Here is a 23,044-nt window from a genome sequence, read left to right as displayed (position 1 = left end):
ATGTGTTATGCTGGGATCTATGAGGTAAACAAGTCTGGCTACTATGTAAAAGTAACTGTCTCTCAGCTTAAACATTGAAAATGTCTGGTTTGCAAGCAACCAACTGGTAGGAAATAGTTTTCATTGGAACTCAATATGGAGGGCGAAGGACAGAGTTTTGAGTAAAGTGCTGTATGACCCATCATGTAAACCTAGTTCTAACTGACAGGATTCCAATCTAAAAACTGACTGAGAAAGAAGAAGGGTTGGGTGGGTTCTTCTTTTTGGCTGACATGTATTTGTGCTCATTTCTATTTCTGAGCCATTTTAAATTCATCGTGGAATAATAGAATCATAGAATGGCTTGGGTTGGAAGGAACCTCAAGGATCATCAAGCTCCCCTGCCAAGGCAGTGCCACCAAATTCCAGGTTCTTGGTACTAGACCAGGCTGCCCAGGGCCCCATCCAACCTGGCCTTGAACACCTCCAGGGACGGGGCATCAACAGCCTCTCTGGGCAGCCTGTTCCAGGACCTCACCACTCTCTCTATGAAGAACTTCCCCCTTATCTTCCTTTTACCAGTTATACTTTCATTGTACATGTGCTATTATTTTGTAGGGCTGTATGTGCCCCCTCTACATACAGCTGGGCAAGTTTCCGTGGTTCCATGTCATGCTTGTGGCTTCTGTGCACATTACTGAAGATATGACACACGAAGCAAGCTGTTTTGCTTAAACTGAGAGACTGGTGTGGTGAGAAGACCCAGAAGAAAGTATCTCCGAGGTCAAAGTTAGGGAATGTAAATGACTGAAAGAAAGCTTATGCTCCTTTGAAAGAAAGAGAGCTCAACACCTAACCAAACACATTTTTTCACTTTCCTTTCAATAAGATGGAGGGTTACAATCTCACACTGCTCTGCGGCACACAATGAGGATGGGATTGAATCCCTGGGACTGTGAAGGGGAAAACTGCAAACGAATTTCACTCTGTACACCTCAAAATTTTTCTGTTGCTTAGCTTATCGTTTCAGGAATATATTAAGATAGTAATGGGGGAGGAGGCAGTAACATTTGAATCTGATCCTAGTCTCTCATTGGTAACACAGCACAGTAATGCCTTCAGGCTTGTCATCCCACTAATATTTTCCCAGATAACTGACCCATCGGTCAGGTTGAGGGAACAACATGCCCTTTCAGCAGGACATGTCATTCTCGTTAGATGGATGGCCACATTTGCTTGTCACAACCTGCAAGATGATGTGTGCTTTGAGGAACTATGGAGAGTCTGAATCAACTTTCCCAGTTTGCAGTCTGGGAAAGTCATGCCAAAAATGGTCTTGACAGCCAAGTAGCGCTAAAACACGTGGACTTTGAGTAGCTGGAGATATGATGGTGGGGAGAGGAGATCTGTAAAGCTCACTTGCTTTTTCCGACAACTTTGGGATATGTTCCATCACCCATTGGTGCTGAATAGACTGAATGAGGATGATAGCTTAAAGGTTAGACTGAGCCCTTGTGGTATGGCACCTGAAACTGTTAGTACACGTAGCAAAACTCATAAGCCTTGCTCAGATAACCTGGGGAAGAAATAGCTCTCAAAGAGTCATTTCGCTTGAAGAAGATGGAAAGGGATGGTGGAACCTGAAGAGCCAGCGATGATAGCTGGAGGCAGCAGACCCAGCATTTTTACATACTGGGTGCAAAACTCATTCAGATGATGAATGTCTCACCATCCCGTGCTGATGTTTGTGCATATCACTTATTAACAGCATGCTCAGGGATGTCTCTCCCACTCTGGGCACTCACCTGCTGACAGATCTGTGAGCATCTCAGTCACATATTACCACCATCTTACAATAACTGAGTAGCAGAAATCTTTCTAGAAGACTCATTTGCAAGCTGCAAGCTTGCAGTGTAAGTCTTTTACTGGTTTTAATCTATAATTGTCACCACAATCTGTAATTGTCAACACCTCCTGTGTTACTTGTGATAGCTTAAGTTATCTCTCACATTTGGGAAGAGTTTGGAGGGATAAATAAGGGCAGTGCAAAGTGAGTTGGTGTGGGTATACATCTAATCAGCTGCACCTGTACAGATGTGGGATTGAAATACAGTGAAGGATATTTTATGTTGAAAGGTGTTTGGGTAAAAATAGCTAATTTAATTGGGTGTCTGCTTCCCTGTGCTGCTAATGACTGTACACATTCTTAATTATGCCATATAGTTTATGGTATTTATGCAAGTTAAAATAAAAAACATGAGCTGTGTAATGAGGTTGACCAGATCCAGCTTTCTAGATCTAAAGCATTACCACAGTGCTTTTGCAGCAGGGCTTCCAGTACAGTGAATGAGAATGTTTTTGTCCTAGGTTTCTTGGGCCAATTCTGAGTTGCTAAATAGTGTTTCAGAGTAGTTTCCTGTAGTCTTTTAAAATTAGTTGTGCAGAAGGGAGTTGGATTCAATGATCCTTGTGGATCCTTTCCAACAGATATTCTATGATTTTCCAAGTGTAAATAAGTAATTACCTGGGGAAGGAAACCCAACCTTACTGTGGAATAAAAGCTTTTCTATAGGAAATTGAGACTTGAGACAAGGTTTTATGTTTCTATATTATGTCATACAAAACACATAGTGAGGATCTGCAGTGGGAAAGAACTCAGCTGAAGAGTGTGGTCTTCTGCAGCACTAAATAGAAGACCTGAGATCACAGTCATTTTGACAATTATGTATTTCCACGGTATAGGGCAGTGGAAAGAAAAAGGTAATTGTTTAATATATAAAAATGTAATGGACTTAATCTTATGGCCATCACTTGTCACTTTGTGGAATTGGAGTGGAGAGAAAGAGAACACATCTCAGCAACAGGGAGCCACTGAATTGGTAGAAAAATGGGTGGTGATCCATAAGCAAGGTCTACAAGAAACAGTAATGTATGATGATTTGGTGGAGCTAAATTGTCTCTGTGAATAAATTAAACTACGTCCATCCTATAGCCTGCTTAAATTGTTTAGTTCAGTGCTGAAAAAGAGGTGGAGAACCATGTATTAACAGCTGGTTTTGCTAACTGTATTTCTGTATTGGGTCAGAATATATACAAACAGATAACTGACATATAAAAATTTCCAACAATAGCAGTTTTCTACACTTAAATTCATGAATAATGTTGAAACTTCCAATTTGTCTTTCTTTTGTACAGACAAGAAAGAGGAGAAATCAGAAGTTATGAGTGTTCACTGGTTTATGAATCTAAGGTGGAGACGAAAGCAGAAACTAAATTCACTGGACACAGTATGAAGCTACTTAAGATTAACAGGCTGGAGGAAATCAATACACGATACAACAGTAGCAGACTGGAGAAAACAGCCTTTTTTCAGACCATGAAAAAAGTGGAGAGGACTGGAGGTTTTTGTGAGGAAAATTTCAGTGGATCAGATCGTGGAACAGAAGATGCAAAGGTAACTAACTGCATAATTAATTTTGTCTTTCCCAAGTGCTTTCCTTTTCTTCTTCCAGTTTAGAATTCATTAAGTTTATTATGTTTATTTCCCGGTAGCGTCAATTTTTGCATTTCTGTTTGTGGAAGTATATTTCGACTGTGAGAGACTATTCAGAATCTTCTAATCTTCTGAATTTGTAGAAGCAAGCATGTGGTTGTTTTTTGTTGTTGTTGTTGTTGTTTTTAAGGGGGAAAGGGGGTTATTCACAGTTGGACTTACATTCAGAAGTTCCAAAGAGGTTGTGCAGTTGTGTGGCTCTTCAAAAACAGGTGGTAGACATAGATTTTGTTGGATTCGTACTTTAAAAGCATTGGTCACATCTAACAGCAGTAGAATTTGTGGAGACTGAATGAATCGCAAGGGAAGAGCAGATTTCCTGAAGGAAATAAGGTAGCTTCAACCTTTGCTTCCCTTTAACACTTAGGGAGCAGGGAATGGTTCCTGCTGTGTGCCACAATTACACAGTCAAGCACTGTCCACTGTTGCTCTGGGCAGCATCTGTCTCTGTTAATAACAGAACTGGTTGCCATTGTATGTGATCTCTGGCAGAAAGATTACTGTAATCAGCCAAAATGTGTTTCCTTTTATCATTATGCTTTTTCTGTGGGAGACTCTAGACATTAACATTGACATTGACGTGTCATTTAGACAAGAACTAAGAGTTATGTTTGCAGTAATGCAATGAGTTGATTGGGACTTGAAGAAATATACGTGCTATAACTTCCTGTGTTCTGATTGTTTGTACTGATATGCAATTTTTCAAATATTCTGAATGTTTTCATCTTCAGGGGATACCCTGGAGCATCAGTGTAAATACAGTGATGTTTCAGTTTGTGTCAGAGCTAAAAAAAAATCCATTTTTCTTTTTCTTTTTTTTTCTTAATCTGCTGGGGCTCTTTTGTACAAAATTCTTCCAATCTTCAGTGAGCTACTGCAGTTCTTACTTTTTAGAAAATGGTCTGCATATGAAAACGAAGTATGTGAAATAGAGATAAAGTGTTTCTTTTAGAAAGTTTTTAGAGTTACAGTGAAAATGAGAATTAAAAAAAAAAAATCTGGAGGGTTAAAGTTTGGAGGTTGTTATTGCCTCTTTTAAGTTAGATTTCTTCCAGTGAAAATAACAACTTGCATAGGTGAGAAAGTAGAAGTTGATCCTGCTGCTACATAGCTCTTCCTTTATCTCTTTATGGTCAAGCAGAAGGTGTTGAATGTGAACCTTCATCCATAGCTATGAGATCCCCTTTACGTACATTTATGTATTTTAGTTTGATGAAAAATTGTAGGCAGTAGCTGAGATGATGGGATTTTTCCTCACTTTTTGCTGCAAAAACTCTTACCTATTGTCTTGGTTCTTGCTTCTTCAGTCTGACTGGCTCTTTGTTAGGAGCAAGATAAGGCAGGAAGAGTTTGGAGGTGCTGGAAGGAAAAAGTGAATAGGCTTAGGAGATGAACAGCTGGTTGCTAGTAGTAAGCTGGAGAAATACTCTGTATTCCCATTTTAGATCCTCAGTTTCCTGGGGACAAGACTTCAAAGGTGAAAGGCAGTCCGACTGAACTTTGGTGAATTACCAGATCACTGGAGTGAAGTTTCCAGATATATAAACATCAGTTATATTTCTGCTAAGCTTTTACAAGTTTGGAATTTAATTGCAAAGCTTAACTTTCACACAAAATTTTTAGGAATTTCTCAGTGGGATACAGGATTGGGCCATAGCTGCAATATGAGCATTGATGAAACGAAAACAAAGACGTTACTTAGAAGGATCTTAACTTGGTCTGCTTTCCTGACAAACAGTTTTATTATACTGATCAGGAAAAGAAAGAAAGAAGATTTTGCTGGCAGGAAGCGCAGTAAACTTTGCTCAGATGTATGTATTCACAGATGTGTGCTTGTGGACACACGTACATAATTTCTGTGAATGTAGTCCTGCTCACTTTGAAAGCAGTAACAAAACAACCCACTCAGTGGGAGTGGATTACAGCTCAAGGGAGCATCTGGCAGAGAGTGGTCAAAGTGTGTTCTTCCTGGAAGAAATAAATGCTGTGCATGACTAATTGAGTATAATTACAGAGGACAATGATTGCCCTCCACAAAACACCTATTTTTCCAGAAATACTTTTTTTCTAATGTAAGCAGACATAATTTTCATCTTTTGGTATATTCTCATAAAAACAAAAATGTATTCTAAAAAGACTCTCTAGAGTCATTAAAATACAAGTAGGGAAAGCAAACCCACCAACTGCCGACCATCAGTTGTGAATAATGACTTCACAGCATTAAGTATGGCTTGGACTGTCGAGAAGCTGCAGTATTACAGTCCTCTAGATGTCACTCTTTGCCACATCAGTTCACCAGACCCATGTTTTGCTGGAGGTGACTCCGATGACCCACAACAAAAGTGCTCTTTTATTTAGAATGTCCTCTTCCCCCCCCCCCCCCCCTTTGTATGGCTAACAGAACACCTGTCCATATCTTGGCTAAATTCTGTCCTCAGGAATCAACATGAAGTTTTGCTTCAGGCGATACATTAACAAGTGCAAAACTTCATTAATAAAAGTTTCTCTCAGCCTCTAAATCAGAGCGCCATGTCTAATGGTTGGGTTATTATAGTCAGAAAAATGTAAGTGGACTTCAGCCAAGATTGGACCAAGTTTTATTCCCAATCTCCTTTTCAGTTTGCTAAATTTCTGTCATCAGGCATAGTGTTGCTGTGCTCAGTCTGGCAGATCTTTACAAAATCTGCTTTTTGAAGTGTTCTCCTCAGTTCCCAAGTTCATGACAATCCATCGCTGTGACTCAAGGTGTATGATTCCATGATTTCAGGTAATCATATTTTACCTAACACTCTCAGTTCCCATTCTTGGAATATCTGTCTTTCCCGGAAGGAAGAAGAGTATCAAGATTACCTGACTGAAAAAACACTAACTCAAAAGCACTCTCCACAGCGTAATTCCATAACAACTCAAAACGTTATTTGAGAATGCTCTGAAGCCTTGAAAGCCAAATGATGAGTAAGGAAAGAACCTCACGTATAGTTTTTAAATCTCTTGTTGTTTAGAAATGATGCTTTGATTTTTATACTTTCATTTGTAGCTTTTTGTATTTGAGATTTCCAGTGTTCATATTTCTCCACTGGCAGAGCAAGTGTGTTAAATCCTTTGCTCTGATAAGATAAATCACATGCAGAAAAGAAATTCTTACTGTTTTATCTTCCACAATGAGTGTTTGAACTCTGTAATTATGGGCACCTGTTATTTATATTATTATACCTAAGAATTATATATGCTGTGTATCCTTATATATGACAATAAACTATGATACTCTTTGTTACTCAGACTTTTCATTTTCTGACTCTATAAGTAAAACAGCTTCCCTGGACTTATAATCCTGGTGGTAGCAGGATTTTTTTTTTCTTTTTTTAATTGAAACTGCTTTCTCTAATTTTAAGACACCATTTTCAGTTTTTTTGTTTTTTTTTTTTTAAATTTTGCCAAGTTTTGGCTGCTTAGGCCAAAATTGTTTTTGCAAAGTTTGCATCAAATTGAATTGCTGGGCAAAATTCAGCAGCAGAAGTCGTACTTGTTTCTCGAATTTTTTGGGGAAAGAACTTATGCTGGTGATATTGAAAGTCTCACATCCATTTGGCTGAAACAACCCAGCACCTCCATCCATTAGATCGAGGGCTTGGTACTTGGTAGGTGAGCAGTACTGAACATCAGATGGAGAGATGGCTTGTAACTGATCTGTATGTAAGAGTGGTTTGGATATGAGAGCAACATGGATAGACTGTAAGTGCAGTAAGAAAAGGAACTGTAATCAGTAAAGCATTTCAAAGTGACCTTCCTATGCACATGCAGTTTGATACATTCTAAGTGAATGTCATACATTTTGTTATTTGGGTTTTTTTAAAATAGATGCTTCTTGCCTATTAAAAAAGAAGAAGCGCGCAATAAATGGTCAGTGGTCTGCACTGCTAACTGCAAAAAGATTGCACTGTTTGCTTTCGTTTGAGAAGTTCTGGAATGTCAGAGTAAACCTTTCAAGTCCATGCAATATATATCTCGTGTAGATCCCTGCACCTGTTTCGTGCTTGTCAGTCGGCCATCACTTCTTTTCCTTATAGGTTCAGGGAATGCGCTGAAGTATGAGATGGGATCCTGCTGCGTCTCCAAGCCTTGTCTAGCTAGGTGGTTCTTATGGAGCTGGGGAGGGTTCTGAGGGTGCCTGCCAAGTTGCATTTGCTAAATCAGGAGACCCAAGTTAATCAGTTGATTAAAAGTAAAAGTATGGATCTACTCCTGCAAAGAAATGTTGCCTGGATTGCAAGTAGTTTCTGCCTTTTGGCTTCTTATTTCTGGCACGCACTGTGGGCTGTGTTAAGCTGTAGAAGAAAGAGAAAGATTCCTGCACCTGGAAATACACAGGTAGTAGATATACTTTTAATAATTAAGATGTATTCCACTGATCAGTATTGATATTGTCAACTGAGTGAATGCTGCTTGTGTTTAAGTGTAGCCAGTTAAACCTGTGTATTCTTTCCTGGAGTGGGGAAAAAAAAAAAGAAAAAAAAAAGACTTTTTTTCCTTGGAACATGTTCCTTTCTTTTATGAGAGCATATGTTGCCATAGACCTAGGCAGCTGCTGATGTGCTTTTCAGGAAAGTGCATCTCTCCCTTTGCTGTCGAAGTGGTTTGTCTGCCCATTAAAACATGATGCATCCTCTAGTGACCTCTGCTGGGTGTTGGATAAGAGATTGCCTAAAATTTACCCTCTTCAGCCACAGTGGGAGTGAGGTTGCCAAACCTTCTTGGTCCCACAGATCTCAAAGATTCCCAGTGAGGCTGCTGCCCATTATTTTCCTCTTTGTAAAGTTATCTTCCTTCAGAACCAGCAGCTAAGCCTTTGGAGGGATTTGTTATTACATCATTAGAAGTTGCAATCATATTTGTTGTGATTTTCCATGAAGTAATACAGTGCAATCGTGTTTTAGAAGAAGAATTCTTGATAAGAAATGTTGCTCGAATGAAGGAAATGTATGAGCTCAGAAAGGCAAAAAGCAATTAATCTAGAGTAGATTCAAGAATGTAGATTGACAGAATTTTTAGGATTTTAATTTGTTTACTGCAAATTTTTTTTTCTTAGAATCTCAAAACTGATTTAATGTGAAGGTTTTCCATTCTTAAACATCTGCAGCCTTACACTGTGTATTTGTCTGGCAACGTTAGCCAGGGAACCATGGCCTTGTGGGAATTTAATAGAATTTTCCACATGCTTTGTTGAAGAGCTCAAAGGACAGTGATAAAGATAATAATTGAAATATTACTATGCATGTCATAACTCAGTACAACATACTTAAAGAAAGAGAAGAAAGCCTTCTGTAGCAAGGGGATTGAAACTAGATGATCTTTAAGGTCCCTTCCAACACGAACCATTCTGTGGTTCCATTCAATTCTACAAAAGCCAAGAAATTGTGTAGAATTCTTTCTATAATCTTCTATGATAAGAAATTTGTTACGTGAATGTTCTCTAATCTCTCAGAAACAAATGTTCTTTCATAAATCTGGACTGATGTTTTTCTAAGTAAAATTCAAAAAAAGCAACTAAAGACTTTATTTAAGGTTTTTGATGCTGTTTCCATTTATATGAATTCTGCCCTATGGCATATAGATGCATGGGAAATAGGAAGAAAGGAAAAAAACGGAGGGGACACTCAGAAAATAATAACTTGTTATTAATTGCTTTGTTAAAGTCTCAGTTACTCAGTGATGATTTGTTTTTCAAACATTTTTTCCCTTCCAACTGAAGATTCTGATTCGATGATCTTTCAGCCCTCTAACAGAAGATGGAGAACTAGCTTTTCAGTACCAGTCAAGGAAATGCTGCTTTGCCAAATTTAAAAATCAGTCACGGTCAGTTACTAAGCCCTTCATAGCATACAGTTATGTATTTTATGTAAGACATTCAGACTGGAGTGGTGAAGGGAAGAGAAAACGTTAAGAGTACATGTCAAAACCATACCAGCACCTTGTTCTTTATAGAAACTGGCTTTTGGATTAACTGGCAAAGAAAATAATAAAGTCTGTGGTTGGTGACATACATTTTTATCTCTGGTGCAGTCTTGAGTTATCATTTCACTTGCAGATGAGCTTGAAAAAAGATTTGCTTTCCCTTTAGACATAATTCAGTGAAATTTTTCATATTTTCTTGTGTGAAGGGTGGAATGTAAGAAAAAAGCAGCTTAATTCATCCCACAGTTAATGCTCGGTGTGCTTCTACTGCCTTGTTACTACTGCATAGGTTCTCTGAAAGTAAAGTCTCCTTTTTATTTCTGTGGTAACTACAACAGATACAAAGAACACAATAGCACTATTTGATAGAGCAAACTCTCAGTTACAAAATACTATTTTTCGACACAGTCACCACCATTAACTCTGTGTTTTTGCCAGCGATGAATAAGAGTCTGCATGCCACACTTGTAAAAATCTGCACCAATGGGGATGACCCACTGTTTTACAGCAGCTATACCAGCATAATTTCTAGGAAAATATTGCCCATGCAGTCCTTTTATCATTGACCTTGATAGATGGAAGTCAGAAGGCACCAAATCTGAACTGTACAGTGGGCGTGATAAGACCTCCTTCAGCAAAGTCTTTGACACCATCTCCCAAAGTATTCCAGAGAGGTTGGCAGCCCTTGGATTGGACAGGTGCATCTTTGCTGAGTAAAGAACTAGCTGGAGGGTTGGGGCCAGAGAGTGGTAGTGAATGGAGCTAAATCCAGCTGGTGACCGGTCATGAGTGGTGTTCTTTAGAGGCCAGTACTGGGGCATGTCCTGTTCAATATCTTTACTGATGACCTGGATAAGCGTCTTGAATGCACTCTCAATAAGCGTTAGTTACATGCAAGAAGAGGTCAACCCTCACCTTGTCATAATCTCCCTTCAGGTAGCTACAACTACAGTAACTAACAATAGAGCTAGAGAGAATGGCCTCAAGTTGCACCAGGGGAAATTCAGGTTGAATGTTGGGAAAAATTTCTTCTCTGAAAGAGAAGTTAGGCACTGGAATGGGCTGCCTGTAGAAGTGGTTGAGTCACTGTCCCTGGTGGTGCTCAAGAAACATTTAGATGTTGTACTAAGGAACATGGCTTAATGTGGAAATGTGGGTGGTAGGTTGGACTGGATAATCTTGGAGGTATTTTCCTCCTCGTTACTCTATGATTGTATGACAGTTCAGCCAGGATTGGTGATGTGCTCCAACATTGCCACCATTGTTTCCAATGCGTTGAAGCTGATGTTCAACTCCATAGTCAGTTCCCTGGTCGTAATCTGCCGATTTGTCACTGAGTTGATGGAGATGCTCTTCATTTCATGGTGTGACACTTGTGTGTCGCTGTCTGAGATATGACATCTTTCACATTACCAGTGCTGAAATACACCATGCATCCATCACCTCACTCTGCTCACATCCACTGTTTGGTTTCCATAAATGTTCAGCAAGCACTGATGAATGTCAATGTGTGCAATTTTTTCTGTGTGGAGGAGTTCCATTACACACCTTTGCTTTGTATGCACTTCCATGTCGGATGTAATTTTGCCCCTGCTGCCCTCTGTCACATGGCGACAAAACATAATGGAATATTGGTGGAAAAGTTCAACCTCTACTGCCATACCACCATCATCTGCCTCTGATGTTGTAGGCCAACATAATAAAATAGGAGGCACTGTTTTCAGAGCAGTATTTTCCAGTTTTTAAGACCTAGTGTATTAATTGGTATTTCTTAGCAGGAGGACTATATGCATTGCATTTCGAACGAAGAATAATTTTAAATACTATATGTTAAGACTATTGAAGATTGCTTTCTAGTCCTTATTTGTGCTAAGGCATTCTTTTCCCACATTTTTCCATAATTTGGTGACTGTCAGAGCTCCATCAATTTTGTTGCATGAATCCACTTTTGAAATTCAGAGTGGTAGCACCTGTTAAACATCTGTCTTTTGATTGCTTCACATCTTATCTTACATTTGTTCTTTTGAGTTATAGGTCCATACAAGGTGCAAAGTTCCCAAGATATCTCCTAAGCCCTTGTGCATAGAAAGGTGACATGGGCTCAGAAGTATTCCAAAAGCAGGGCAAGCTTCCTTGCCTGAGACTGTCAGTAGGGCTGTACTCATGCAGGGACTCCTGGATAATCCTTGGCTTTGGAAGGAAATGAGCCAACAGCATGCTGAGATCAAGACTGCTGTGTCATCTCAGGACCCCATGGCATGTCCATTCCAGACTTATCCTTTCCCTTCTCTTTCTAGAGAAGAATTGTTGTTGTCTGCAAGTTAACCACCCCCAGTGCTCCCTTCTCCCTCTGCATTTTGATATGTTTCTTGTGGCTCCCAGACCTATGAAGACTTGGACATGTTAATGGTGATCTCTAGTAGAAGTTGTGTTTAAGAATGTTACTTTATGAACTCCCAAATTGGGGAGAGAAAGTGATGGGATCTAAGAACATCTAGGAGAATCTTGCTCATTTTTCTGTGCTTCTGGAGAAAATGTGAGTTTGGCTTCCTAAGGGATTCTGATGGAAAGGTACGACCATTTGGTCATGCTGCTTCTTCCTCAAAGCAAAGCTAATTGAGAAAGGAAAATTAGAGCTACAACAAATAATTTTTAGCAGATGCATTTTCTTTCTGCATGTCACACTCCTTCAGAAGCAGTTAACTATACTTTTGTTAAGCCTTCAACCGGCAAAGAAATGAGGTCTGCATTAAAGTTATTTATCCTATCCTATGAATATTACTGACCTCTTGAAGGCTGTGGATCTTACTGGTCTTGTGCCTGTTGGTAGCTGTACTCTTGGACTTTTTTTTCAAGTGCCAGATTACACACAGCTTAAAGGAGTCTGGAAGAGAGATCTCTGAACAAGTTACACCTTTGTCATGATGCTGTCACATCCCTGACACATCATTTTGCCAGGTAGATAGCAGCTGTGACTGAAAGTAGACGTCCACCTTGGGTCCAGTTCTTTGTCTTGTCTCTGACAGGCCCATTATTCAGTTACTAAGCACTCAGTTTCCACAAAGATTATAAAGCAGTGCTGGAAGGTTTGATGTGCAGAAGAATAAAAAAATAAACTTTAAAATAGATGTTGTTTCCCTTCTTAGCTTTGCTTTTTGTAGCTGCTTAGTGGTCTGTAAAGATCCTTTTATACTTATTGCATGTGTTATGAGCAAACAGAGGCCCTAACTGAAATTATGCGAGGCACTGTACAGATAGGACCTACTTTGAAGAATTCATTGTCTGCACAGCTGGATCAGGGATTAGTAAAATGAAAAACAGACACGGAGTTGCTGGTCAGGTCATGCCCTCAGTCAGTGTCAGAGACATCTGTAATATGGAAATGAAATTGCTGACTGTCTAGTATCCTCTTTACATAACTATATGCTGAGATGTGCAGGGAGGCATGCCTCAGAACCCTCAGCCTGCTGGATCCCAGCCATTTCATGAATGCTTATTACTTTGCAAAGTTCCTTCGTGCTATTTGATCCAGAATCTCAAATTTCAGAAATATGCAGCAGCTTCCTAGATGTTTTCATTATTTTTGGATGTTCATTTACATGCAACTTACTCCTTCCTCCCCGAGATCCTTCTCCTTGTTTTTTATTTAGATGGTGAGTACTGTGGTGAGAGGTTTATTTGTGGCTGTTAAAACACGACACATAGATCAGTTTTGATACATCAAAGGCATAGATGCTTATTTTAGTGTAAAAAACGATTAATCTTGGCTGGTTAGAAAAATACCTCCTTCCCTTTAAAACTTATCTTTACTCTTGGATGCATGGCTTAGCATAGGCTTCTTTCAATCATGACCATTCAAAGGTGTCTTATCACGCGTTACCTACCCAGCCAATTTGTAATACACACTGAGATGGAGGGAGATAAATCCAGACCGTCCCTGTGACCTTTATCTTCTGGCACTCTTGTGCAATGTCTAGTGGACACGTTTAGAAGTCACAGTGCAATAAAAATGACTTGCCAGTGCTGAGTACAGCGTGATCATTCCAAACAAGGGCCTTTGCATAAGAGAGGTCGCATTTCTGTCATCTCAAACAGAAACCTCATGTGTAATGAACATTTTGATGAGCTGGGGATCTTCATTTTTCCCCGTACATGGACAATCCAACATAGATCCTCATGTTTTTTTCTTAAACGTGTACTGAAAATATTTGTTTTTCACACAATTCCCTTAGTTGCTTGTATAGAAAATGTAACTGTTAGGTACACGTTGAACAGAGTATCAAGAAGGGTATTTTAGTTAAATGCGTTTAAGTGCTTGATTGGCATTTACAAGTGAAATTCCTGGGAGGAGTGAAAATGGTGTTCTACTATATGTCCTTATGCTAAAGAAAGCATGCACAATATTGTTGTAATACACATACAGGAATTTGTGATACTACTAGAGAGGAGAGAGTTTAGTTTGCTATCTTTGGGGCTAACTAAGACATACTGGTACACATGCCTACTTCATGCCTGGACTAATCAGTGATTGAGCAGATACATGGACAGACAGGTTTAATTTCAGCTATGGCTGTATCTAGTTATGAGCCTGTTTATTTGACCTCATATCTGAAATAGCGACTATAGTTGAAGATGGTAGAAGAAAATTACAGCCTTTTATCTTAACTATTGGCATTGAGACAACAAGGTGCAGGATAATTTTCTGTTGACCTTTGATGATATTAGAGCTCTTAATATCATCATTACATATTAAAGCAGATGCTCACCAAGTGAAGTGTTGCTTTTGCCAAGCCAAATATTTTCCTCCTTTTTTCTGGAATTCATGATGTTTCATGTTTGGCAGTTCTGAATGTGGAAAAACTGCCAAAACCATCTTGCTCCTACCTATTTTAGACCATCCTACAGATACCAAGGTTTCTTATGTATGCCTACACTATACATTTTTTTTCCAGTTCCACATTAACAGGGAATTATTATAGTTTTGTAACAATGGAAATAAACAGAATGGAAATACAGCTTGCTGGTGAGGGCATCTTACAAGCTGCAGGGTCTGAAGTCCATATAACACCACTAATATAGAAGAATGACCAAAATCCAGGCAATTAGGGCAAATGAATCAGACAAAATTATTAGAACTGTTAGCTTAAGTTTCTATAGAGAGGTACTTTTACCCTAGTAATGTATAATCTTCTAAGCTGTTCTTCTTTCAAGGCAATATTCTAGCCGCTAAAAGGCAGAAGATCTGTTTGCTTCTAGCACTACATCCACAATCAGTATCTTGAAACTCTGCTGTCTAAGAACTTCATTTTTAGTTATAGAAAAACCCACTGTTAAAATCGAGACATACAGAAAAGTATGGACATATGCAAACACTTTTACTGTTCAGAGTTACCTTTGAAGGTAACTCATCACTTTTCTCATCACTGTCCTGCTTCCACATACAACTACTGCCTCTCCCATCACGTTACTACGTTTGTTAAGCACAGTACTTACAGCCATCTCCTTGCTGTAGGGAGAACACCTTGTACACAGTACATAACAAAATACTTATTAAAATTCTTTATAATAAAGTTCTACAGCAAATATAAATCATACATTCAACTGTAAGTCATTCAAATTTAAAACTTGTTCGCTTCTGTCAGGCAGAACAACCCTGGATGACTTGGTTAGGAATTCATGGTTAGAATTCCTGACAAGTCCAGTGGATTTTATTTAATGATCTTCTTAAAGAATCCAGATGAAATATTTTCTGCCTAGCAGTAATTGCCAGCAGAGTCATTCAAGATATTTTTGAGGGCCAGTGTGGGATTTGTAAAGAAGGTTTGTATGATGCCTGCTTGCACTATTCCTGGCCTACATGGTCCCCCTGCTTCATTAGTGGTTATTTCATACATGGTTAGGTAGTTCAGGAGGCCAGCTTAGAATGCACATTTCTTCCTTAATTTCCTCCTCAGGAAACACAAAGCATTATTGCATTAGAGTTTACTTATGCACCGTGTGAATGAGTGATGAATGAGTGACAGTCGTCACGTCAGAGACCTTACAGTGTAAACAGGCAGCCACTATGGAGCTACATAGAGAAGCAGGGGCAAAGGGAAAGCAACATCCAAGGTCACCCAGCAGACAACTGACACAAGCAGGGCTATCAGCCTGCCTTTCTGACTTCCAGGCCAAGACTTGAAGCATGCTGCTACTGCTGCGTGACCCTCTTGTAATGAAAGAAGTGTCTTCCTCATCACACCTGTTTCTTATATCTGGGAACATATTCTCTCACGGATGTTGTATGAAACCTTTGTGGTTTTATCTAGCATTTGCCAAGTATGTGGGAGATTTTTTGTTTCTCCCCCAAAATTCTTCAGTCATCTCCATTTCAGCATCATGTGACTGTGGTAGAGAAAACTGGCTTCTTACCTACCTCTAGGTTCCAAAATCAGAGGAATGCTTAATTGGAAGAATATGAGTTGGCAATAATGATTTGAGTTGTATTTCCAGATCTGCCAAGTCTCCCTGAGTTCCCAGGATCTCCTGCATCTGGAATCATATGCTTAACATAAGCGGAGTCTGGCACTGTGAATGGTTTCCCAAAGTCTTCAGCAGACACCAAAGAAAAAAAACAGACTCTTTAAAGTTAAAAATGTGTATATACTATTTACATTTGACTTTAGAAAGTTAATTATGCAGTTCAGCTTAGAAATCATGATAATTTATAGTAATTAAGAAATGCATGGAAGGTTAAGAAGTGCATATCTTTAGTGTTATATAGAAGTTTTATCAGCACGGACTTGGAATGAGATTTTACATTTGAGTTTCAGATGAAACACTGAAGTTTATGCCAACAAAACATTTCACAGGGAAAAGAGTTAATGTAGATTTGGAGTACCTGTCGACTCATTGTTCAATATGTGTCCTGATTTTTTTCTTGTCAGCTTATAATGGCATGCTTCCTTCAGTCTTTGTGGTACTTCACTGTAGTCCCAAAGAGTCATTAGTTATCTAAGAATGAGATGAAGATAAAAGGTGGGCTTTTGAACTGCATTAGGTATTTAAAGGACTGCTATCTGTCAGTGAATTATCATTGCAAATAAGCAAGTACTGTTTGTTCCAGTGGAAAACTGAGATGTTTTACCTTCCTGTGGGCTAAAACCACATGCTAGAGGATATGGCCAGAGATGTTTCAGCGTGTGGGTGGTCCTGGACTAAACATTATTGACAGTGATGAAATAATCACAGTGATCACATGCTTAAATTTAAGCATGTGCTGAAATGCTTTGTTAAATTGGGGCTTTTAGAATTATTAATAACATATGTATTAATTTGCAATGATGTTGTAAGATCCTCAGTCCCACATACAGCTAATGAAAACACAATTATTCTTTCAAGGACATCATATTCCATGTGTAAATAAAAATGAAAGGAGAACAACACAATGAAGCAATAAAGTAACTGTGCAGTGAACTTGTCATTGTCGATATCTTTTGCTTAACCATGTAATACTTTAATCATTAGAGATTTTTTTTAAGCTTCATGCTTTAGAGTTTAGCTTTTGTTGGGATTTAGCTGTGTCATGGGTTGTATGAACAACCTTCCACTGGTGATTCCTTGGAATAAGGTAAAATGTGAAAGAGTAAAGGAAAAGCTGAAAGGTAAATCGGAAGAAAGAAGGAAAGCTGACTCTTTAAAATTTCTTTTTAAATTTCTTTTTAAATTCTGGAGGACCCGGATTGCCTCTCTTTTGCAGACGTTCTCCATTTAGATCAAACCAGGCCAGACTCCTTTGGAGCTATTCTTGCTGACAGAAGCCGAGAATTGGTCTGGTGTGTTTCCATTAGCAGGAAATATAGAAACCTGTGTGTGGACAATTCCCTTTCCTCCCCAAACAGTTGAGCTCATTTCCCTTCTTTCATTTCCAGTATTTTTGTTTTTATTTTCCCTGAATGTTACACAGGATGTCTGCTTTGTGAGCACCGGGTCTGTGTGTGGAGGTGCGTATCAGCGGGATTCCTTACAGTGTGGGGAACAGGAACTTGGACATTTGTCTCCACTACCTGAGTATCAGTTCAAAGTCCATGATGTATATAGTATATATATACTCTACTATGTGTTTGAATGGCTGTGCTAGGAACTATCTGAAAGGTTGCTCCCATCTGAATGCAATGAAAAGAGAAGAAAGCTTGATGAACAGGATGCAAACCTTCAAACCTAACATGCTTATATTTTCATTAGGAATATTGCCAAACATTTGTTAATCCTACATTCATTTTCTGAAAGAACTTTGATTTTTAGGAGCTATTAGTTCTCACGCTGTGTCCCCATCATCTTACTATACTTACGTTAGTAAGTATTGGCTTCCTAGTGTTCATAGAAAGTGTCTGCAACACTGGTAAAAGGGGCAAACTGACAAAAAAAAAGTAAAGCTGGTCACTGTGTCTGTGCAGACATCCACTGAATATCTTAACAGACTGCCAAGTGCTTTGCATGTAGTTGGAGCAGGAATAAGATTTCCTCCAGCAGTGAGAAGTCCTCCACAGTTAGCTACAGGTATTTTTTGAATTCTCTGCAAGTTGTATTTCAGTTCTATCTCAGCTCAACACGTGGATCCCACACACCTTGTGTACAGTTCATTTATTTGAGCGTCTGATAAAGACCTGAATTTACTAAAGTTTACAGTGACCTCCAGTGGTGAAAAACCTTCTGGTAAAATGACATAGCTAATATCTCAATTCTGCCTGGAAATCATTCATCATCAAGGGGTTTCAGGAGAGGCAGGTTTCAGTCTCATAGAATGTTTTATATCTGTATTTGTTTATTTATCATGTTTTGTGCTCTGTTTCTGATGTTACCTTTTTATCTTGGATTTTTCTTATTTCAGCTCTTCTTGCTTTCAGGATTCTTTTGCTTTTTGAATTGATAATAGTTGATAATGGAGCCATGTTGTATGGGAGCTGCATGAGGCTTTGCTGATTATGTGTTTCCTAGGATTATAGCACAAGATCAGTTCTGGTCTTTCTCCCCTCATAGATCTTAAATTTCATTCTTATTTTCTGTAAGCTTCCCAGCACACAGTTTCTTTCAGCTCCCTCATTTGTCTTTCTAGATTTCCCCTGTATTTACTAAGTCTCCCATTTGTTGCTCGTTGAGAGGACTTCTTCCATTTCACTTAAACTGACTTCTTCAGTTTTCTTGGTGAAGGGTTGATTCTACAGTGTTTTAGCCATCTAGCTAGCCCAGAACCCACAAAAAATATGAAAATTTGGATTTCTGGAATTGGTGGTGCTGGAAGATGGCACTGGGGATGGAAGAGGATATTTCTGTGTTTTGCAAGACAATACCTTTGGGTTTTAATGTCACTTATACCAATTTTTTAAATAATACTTTTCTTTGCCCACTGTGACTTTTGCACTGTGGGTAGCACAGATTAGTCTGGCTGCCATCAAATTCATGATGTTCCTTACTTACATTTGTTAGCGTTGCTGACCTTACCCTATAGGAAATATGGAGCTATGGGATGAAAACGGAGCTGGATTCTACAAAGTGTTTTCAAGATGTCAGGTCATTTGTGGTTTTATAGGAAAGAGGAGGGATTTTTTTTTTTTACTAATATGATTCTGGAATCACTTGCTTTTCCTGGATGATTTTCATTCTTTTACACTTCATATACCATGTAGACATGCTCTGTGATAGGCATGCAAAGGATCAGAAATCATCAGACCTTGACCAGCTGTTCTGGATGTAAATTCATGTGTGCGTGACTTGGCTGGATGTCATTTCCTAGGAAAATGGTATTTGAGAGATTATCAGAATGAAGTAGCTTATTTTGCTTGAGACCGGCTAAAGTTTGGCAAACAATCAAAGTAATTAAGCAGCACAGCAGAGAAGCCCACTGAAATAAAAGTATAGAATTATTCTTCTGTAAAGTTTGCACTGACTCTGTCATATATCCTTCCTAAAGGGGTCAGTTGGGTTCTGCTGCATTTCCTTTAATGGGGCTTTCCACATCTCTGTTGTGACCATATAGCATGGAAGTTTCCCTCTAAAAGAAAAGGAGATATTGCTCTTCTTCATCAAGTTTCTGCCTGGCTTGCTCTGAGTTCCAAAGGGGCAGCTATGCTTGTAAAGGAGAATATTCAAGTCCTAACTGATATCAAGTCCCCTGATAGGGAACATTTGTGCCATACTGGTGAGAAGCCAATGCAATCTGCAGAATAATCAAGCCAAGAATTGTTCAGCTTAATTTTGTCTGGGGATTAGTCTGTAGCTTGCTCCTTGTGAACCTTGCAAAGTCCTGGAAATGGAATGACTTCCTAATGTGCTGTGGGGCAAACATAACTAAGAATAGGCTGTTCATTTGATTTTCAAGTAATAGGCATAACCATGGCTGATTCTGCAGTGACAGACACGTTGCTCACTCTGGAAGGATTCAGCAGTGATCTCCAGGCACTGGGACACGGACATCAGGTTTCACACCCCTGGGAGAGGTTGTGGACCTCCACAGAGATGGCGATGCTATCAGGGCTGTTCGAAAAGTTAACATGCTCTAGTTGTCAGCAGCACAGCAGGTGTTGGTGTGACAAAGGGTCAGACCTGTGACATGAAATGTGATGATGCAGTGGCTGCCGTTGAATCCTCTGTCCTGACTTCTAAACCGTGAATACCAAAACTAGCTGGGAACTGAAGGAACTAAGCCCCAAAGTCTCCTAAGTTCACTAATCATGATGTCCAGTGAAATGAATGTTAACTATAACAAGGCCACCTCTTTCCAATTGTTGCAGTTCCTTAAATGGCTCCAGGCATGTTCTTTTATCCCTGCTAATAATAGATAGGATTTACAGATGGCTCATATGCCAAGGATTTAATTCCAAGCTCTATAAAAATGTGACATAGCCTCAAACCGGAGTCTTAAATGTTCTCTGAGAATCTACTTATGTCAGTACTTTCCAGGAGTTCTTATTGAGGACAGCATTGCTTCCTTTTTTGGTTCAGCAATGACAGTTGGCTGTTTTCCGAGGGATCCTTGACAATCACAAGACAATCTTAATGAATTAATGCAAGCTAATTAGAATGTGTGGTTATAAACATCTAGCTGTATCCTAAGACCTTCAGATCTCTCTGTATTAACGTTAGAAAAATAAAGCTGTTTGCATCTAGCAGCGTTATTTCCCTGCTCAAGATGAATCACAGTCACAATATTTGTTCACTCAGACAATCAGCATCTTTATAAGGAAGGCACCTCTGATACTTTCCATGGAATTTATCATGAAGGAAGGCCAGAGTGCAATCCACTGAAACAATTTCCAGTTTAGAGGCTCGTGTTTCAAATGATCATTGTTTCTGCCTCCAGATTGGTGAGGTGGGATAGCAAAAGGGGAAGGGTGGAAGATCTGGATTTATTTTTACTTATTTTTCTTTCAGTTTAGAAGTCTCTCCATATTTCGTGGGCTCTGTAATGAGTTTTCAAGATTTTAAAATAATTCTGCTCAAATAGTCTCTCCTGAACTTGGGCAGACCATTCTGTTAGTGTGAGGAGGACTGCAGCATGAAAGAGACTGATTGAAACCTTCTAATTTGCAATCAGTTTTACCTCTGTGCAGATTTTTATGAGCCTGAAAACCTGAGAGACCTCAAAAAAGCGAATTGCATTGATATTAAACTGCACCTCTGTGTTTCTGTTTGGGACACATAAATCACTGTCCCCCCCCAGTGGATTAGGATCTCCAAGATTCATACAAATCACTGTGTGTAGGTCTCCTGTTAAAGGTTTAGTATGTTCAGGCAGGTGAAAGCGTAATTGTGCACTGAAACAGTGTGAAATTAGAGCCCACCAGCAACCTCCCACTTACCCTCCAAGCACACAGGGTTTGTGTATGAGGTAAGTCAACGATTCTTCTTTTACAGCTTCCTCATTCTTCCAAAGTCTAAGCAGTGCTGTGTGTGGAGTTTGTGTGGAGAGCGTGCTGGCAGCAGGTGCTCTGTAGTGTCTAAATGCCCAGGTTGCAAAGATCCATAGCTTTGCACAAAATGCTTCTGAACACTGTCCTGAGCACAGTGATATTGTATTTAGGAAGGGTGGTGGGCTGACAGGTACTTCTTGTCTCTATGAATGCAAGACAAAACCAGTGTTTGGCAGAGAGACTTCCTGCTCACCTAAGAGAACCATTCAACCAGCTTTGCCTTTGCTGCTTTAATTCTTGATGTCTGATTGTGAAGCTGTGGAGACACAGTCCCTCACTGAGGTTCAGGGCTTTATCTGCTCCTCCTTCTGTGACACGTGACACTTAATGCCTTGCAGCTACAGTCCTGAGCCACGACACTTGATTCTGGGCTGTGGCAAGCCAGACATCTGATGCTTCGTGCTTGATCTCTGACACTGGATCTCCATTAGGAAAATTACTGGTACCTGATCTGCCTGATCACAGCTACTTGATATATGGTGATGATCCCCATTGTGGCATGTTTACCACTGAAAGTAAATTTGAAACAGCTAGTACAGCAAAACTGAGGAATTGAAGGATATGGCTTTACTCTGTGCATACTGTGGCTGAAACACGACATTAGCAAACCATATCTTGTTAAGAGAAGAGGAAGTGCAGTGATAAAAGATAAAAAATAAAGAAGAATTATGAAAAAAAAATACATCTATGCAAATCCCAATGGTGTATCTGTTTTCAGAGCTTCATGCTCTACTTTAACTCTGTATGTTGTACTTAACATGGATCAGCCTTTGAAACAAAACCTAAAACACCTCCCCCCAACTTCACATAAGATCACATTTTAATGTCAAGTTTAGTAGATTCTGCTTTGTAGTTATAACTCAGGTCCAGCCAGGAGCTTTACAGAAGCTATCAAATACTTTCACTAAGCAAGCTGGTTGAAATTTGTTTGAAAAGAAATTGATAATCTGGTTCATTTTGTAAGGTTTTCAGTTTCACTACAATCATTTTGTGATCTTGGAGGAGGGGAATGCAATAAACAGAACTGCACTGAAATAAAAAGTGATATGAGGCATTCCAGCAGCGTTACAAGCACTGCTTTGATTGCCTTCTTCACCAATTAAGCTGGACATAGCCTTTTCTCATCTGTCCACCAAAGTCTTCTGTTTTCGTGAGCTATCATTTTCCAACACATTCTAGTGTTTTGTTTCAAAACCCTTTGATTAGCTCCAGTGACAACTATTTCTAATTCTCGCATTGGATCATATGAATCACAGAGGGTGTGAGACTTGTGCTCCTGATAATCTCAATTAATTTTACATGATGTCAGATGAAAAAATTAGGTAAAAAAGTGCAGTGGTCATGAAATTGAATCCCGCAGGCAGAAGGGTGAATGAGGTGATATAAAGACTTCAAAATGATTCCAGGCAGGACTGAAGAGCTTGAAATTGTCTATGCTATAAGGTAGCACAGACCTGCAAGCAAGCAATATTTCAACTGCATTCCAATGAGAGAAAGGAAGGATTACAAGCAATTATGTAGGGACTTTCATCTGAATAGTCTGAATTTAGATCTAGGCCAGCATTCCAGCTCCAGATCTAGTAGGAGCATCTTAAATTGGGGAATATGAAAC

The 23,044-nt window shown here is 39.3% G+C and overlaps 1 protein-coding gene across 2 annotated transcripts in view; it reads left to right on the top strand.

Moving 5' to 3' along the window:
• The window catches only part of MYLK4 (myosin light chain kinase family member 4), a 78,276-nt gene that overhangs the window by 11,259 nt on the left and 43,973 nt on the right, over window positions 1-23,044 (top strand). Inside the window, exon 2 of one of the 2 annotated variants that reach the window (XM_042870168.1) lies at window positions 3,175-3,433. In XM_042870168.1, the coding sequence (XP_042726102.1) occupies window positions 3,175-3,433 (259 nt within the window). Of the gene's footprint in view, window positions 1-3,174; window positions 3,434-7,709; window positions 7,901-23,044 lie in introns of those variants that run through there. The other variant, XM_042870169.1, reaches the window with a different exon arrangement.

This window comes from Lagopus leucura, unplaced genomic scaffold (genome assembly GCF_019238085.1).
Source record: "Lagopus leucura isolate 7727_CA_CO unplaced genomic scaffold, USGS_WTPT01 Super-Scaffold_100002, whole genome shotgun sequence".
NCBI classification, from domain to species: domain Eukaryota; kingdom Metazoa; phylum Chordata; class Aves; order Galliformes; family Phasianidae; genus Lagopus; species Lagopus leucura.
This window is presented reverse-complemented; position numbering and strand designations above follow the sequence as displayed.